A 3889-nucleotide genomic window follows, 5' to 3' on the forward strand; every position below is an offset into this window, starting at 1 on the left:
GAATAGGCCATTGTTTAATAACTTCAATCTTCATAGGATCCACTGCAATGCCGTCTCTCGAAACAATATGGCCTAGAAATGATACTTGCTCTTACCAAAATTCACAATTTTTAAACTTTGCGTATAACTGATTTTCCCTCAATAACTGCAATACAGTTCTGAGATGCTCGGCATGAAGTTCCCGAGTCTTGGAATAAATCAGAATATCGTCAATCAAAACGATAACAAAACTATCCAGATATGGCTTGAAGACTCGGTTCATTAGATCCATGAAGGCAGACGGATTGTTCGTCAAACCGAATGAAATGATTAAGAACTAATAATGGTCGTACCTGGTTCTGAATGCAGTTTTAGGGATGTGAGCTTCCCTAACTTTCAGCTGATAATAACAAGAACACATATCGATCTTTAAAAACACCGTCGCTCCCTGTAGTTGATCAAAGAGATCATCAATATACGGCAATGGATATTTATTCTTGATCGTGGATTTGTTCATCTCTCTATAATCAATGCACAACCGCAAAGATCCATCTTTCTTTTTGACAAATAAAACTGGAGCTCCCAACTGAGAAGAACTCGGACGAATAAAGCCTTTGTCTAATAATCCTGCAACTGATTCTTTAGTTCCTTCATTTCAGTCGGGGCCATTCGGTAAGGAGCTTTCGAAATTGGAGCAGTTGCTGGAACCACGTCAATCACAAACTCAACTTCACGGTCAGGTGGCAATCCAGGCACATCATCTGCAAATACATCAGGAAAATCCCGAACTACCTCAATCTCATTCAACTTCCTCGTCATCTCAGTATTCACATCTATCACAGCAGCTAAAAACCCCTGACACCCCTTGGATAACATTTCGTGAGCTTTGACACAAGAAATATAAGGAGTGCCAAGCAAAATATCTGAACTCTGGAAAATCCCGCTTTCATCATCTTCTGCAGGAAATCGCACCGTCTTAGCCACACAGTCAACAATGGGACAATATGATAATAGCCAGTCCATTCCCAAAATAACATCAAATGCCACCATAGGAATAATAATAAGATCAGCAAAATATATTCTCTCATTCACTTGTACTGCACAACCTTTAATAATACTGGAAGGCCATAATTCGTCTCCCGATGGCAACAAAATACTATAGTGGAGGTGTTCAAAAGATGGAACAATATTCAAAGAGCGCAAGAAAATTTCAGACATAAAGGAATGCGTAACACCAGTGTCAATCAATGTAATAGCGGCCTTGCCTGAAATTAATATAGTACCTGATAAAACAGAAGAATCAGGATTTGCGCCTTCTTTGGTCATTGTAAAGATTCTGCCTTGAACCCTATCCTTCCCTTTCTCACCCTTCACTGGACAATTTTTGATAACATGTCCAACATCTCCACAACGAAAGCATCGATTACTTCCAACCAAGCACTCACCTGTATGCATTTTGCCATCTTTTGGACATACAGGTCGATCATATATAGGCGGTGGCATAGGAGCTTTGGTCGATGCTCCTCTTTTTCTTTCCCTCTGAACTTGCCCTTACCTTTCCATCCGGATCCTTGGCCTTTAGTAGAAAAATCTTGGCGTTTCAATTGTCTTTCTCTTTCAATTTCCTTCTCGTCCTGCTCGGCCATCCTTGATTTTTCAACAATCTCTTTATATGAAGCAGCTTTAGACACTCGAACGTCTCTTTTAATTTCAGCTTGGACACATCTAAGAAAATGCTCTCCCTTTTAGATGTCATTACTGTCCAGATATGGGGCAAACTGACACCCCTCTTCGAATTTGAGAATATACTCTTGCATTGACATATTTCCTTGCTTCAGTTCTAGAAATTCCTTCACTTTCTGACTTCGAACATCTCGAGGAAATATTTATCGTAGAATAAATCTTTAAACTCCTGCCACTTGAGTGCCGAGACATTAACCGATATCTTGGTGGCGTCCCACCAAATCCTCGCTGTCTTAGTCAGTAGAAAAATGGCACAACTGACTTGATCTTTATCGTCAAACTGCAGATAATCATAAATAGCATCCACAGCTTTGACCCATTCCAAGGCAACCATGGGATCAATGCTACCATCAAATTCTGGTGGCTTCATCTTACGAAATCTTTCGTATGCACCTTCACTACTGGGCTCGGGCCTTACCTGCTCTCTCTCTCTCTCTCCCTCGCCCTACATTCTGCATTCGTAAGAGTTGCTGGATTTGCTCGTCGTGTACTTTGGCATGTTCTTTCAGTAACTTGCTAAATTCACCAACCACTCTAGATGATGAACTATCCTCACCTTCTGATGCCTTACACTTAGGCGGCATGATACTATAATACATATTAATTGAAAACCATTTTCATACATAACATATCATAATTATTGATGCTACACATCCATATTATATCAAATGATGCAGGTACATACATACCGAATTGTCGACAACAGAGGAAGTCATATGCCAAATCATTGGTCCGAAAATCTCGGCACTGATACGACTAAATGTAATACTCGTAACTAAAATGCATAATTAGTACGGAAGCTTTAAAATATAATTTGGAGAAAATTTGTAATTTTAAAAAAATTTGGGCAGCATCTCCCCACAAATAGGACATGCCACATGTCTCAAGCAACACATAAAATAATGCAAAAGATTTTCATAACCATCAGATACCATTTAATATAGTATCTACACATATTTCTAATTCAAATACCAAAACAAGGTTTTCAATATTTCCCAAAATAACCAAAAGCGTAACATATCAAAATAGCATCCAACCACTATCTCCAAAGTTTGGCATATTCCTTTCTCTCGCTTCGATAACTCAGGGATATCAGTCTTTCTTACATGTGCCTGCATCACATGAACATAACTAGAATGAGTATAAAACTCAGCAAATGGAATCAATACTAACAAGTTACATATATATAATTTTAGTGTAAAACATAAAATGAATAGCCTCAATTTCATTTTGTTGAAAACATTATCCATTTCATTACATAAACGTTGAATCATCATAAATATCATCCGTCAAGAATCATAATACAACAATACATAGGGTGATATTTATTTCATTGATCAACTGAAGAATTGATAGTTCTTATAAGATAGTTCATTCATTGCTAACCCTCTTCGTAAAAACAAATCTTATAGGAGGGACATGTACCTCTGCATAAAATCCATCTTATAAGAGAGCACATGTTTTCATCGTTAATTGGCCAATTACATTGCGGATTTAGAATTGCCAGAGGCAACACTGCTACTATCACTATCAATCCAATCATTCAATCATATAAAACCTCATTCAGACATTTTATCGAACATCTTTGATGCATCATAAAGTTTTACTCCTTTCATTCAAAAGTTCATATAATTGCACTATCATATATACATATTTACATATATATATATATATATATATATATATATATATATATATATCATGTATGGAATTTAAAGGAATTAACCTCATAAAATCATCAAAACACATACATGTAGGATCATGTGATGAATTGAAAAAATGATTCCACTTACAACACTTGGAGCACTTGGTTTCCTAAACCTTGATGGTGATCCTACAATAATAAACTCAATAACTAACCATCAACACTCAAATAACAAAATTAGATGACCATTTAATCCAATACATCAATCACAACTATCATGTCATAATTCCACCATCTTCAATAACTCAAAAACAAGAAGAAAAACCACTTACCTTTGTCTTTTTCACTAAAAAGATGAAGTTCCAACTCCGGATTGAAGATTAATTGCTTGATTGAATAAGAGAAGAAGAATATGATGAATAACCCGAGCTAAGAATTGATGGAGAAGAGAAAGGAGGAGAAGGGAAATGAGAAAAATGAGAGTCTCAACCGATTTGATGCCTTAAAACACCCAAAACACGT

At 36.7% G+C, this 3889-nt stretch overlaps 1 protein-coding gene across 1 annotated transcript; it reads right to left on the reverse strand.

Moving 5' to 3' along the window:
- Positions 1 to 597: 597 nt before the first annotated feature.
- LOC140835272 (uncharacterized) lies at positions 598 to 2306 on the reverse strand. Its single transcript, XM_073200760.1, has 4 exons — positions 2141 to 2306; positions 1985 to 2079; positions 1535 to 1721; positions 598 to 1424 (listed from the first exon to the last, which is right to left on the reverse strand). Exons 1-4 carry the CDS (start codon positions 2304 to 2306, stop codon positions 598 to 600), a joined length of 1275 nt encoding a protein of 424 aa, XP_073056861.1.
- Positions 2307 to 3889: the final 1583 nt, after the last annotated feature.

Source organism: Primulina eburnea, chromosome 6, assembly GCF_022965805.1.
Source record: "Primulina eburnea isolate SZY01 chromosome 6, ASM2296580v1, whole genome shotgun sequence".
NCBI lineage: Eukaryota > Viridiplantae > Streptophyta > Magnoliopsida > Lamiales > Gesneriaceae > Primulina > Primulina eburnea.

Bases quoted from the DNA above. Each gene is read 5' to 3' on its own strand.
- LOC140835272 (XM_073200760.1), bottom strand. From the start codon at position 2,306: ATGCCGCCTAAGTGTAAGGCATCAGAAGGTGAGGATAGTTCATCATCT. The intron at 2,080-2,140 runs GTAAGGCCCGAG...TGAAGCCACCAG, and splicing joins GAGAGAGAGAGAGAGAGCAG to AATTTGATGGTAGCATTGAT. The intron at 1,425-1,534 runs GTAAGGGCAAGT...AAATGCATACAG, and splicing joins CCAAGGATCCGGATGGAAAG to GTGAGTGCTTGGTTGGAAGT.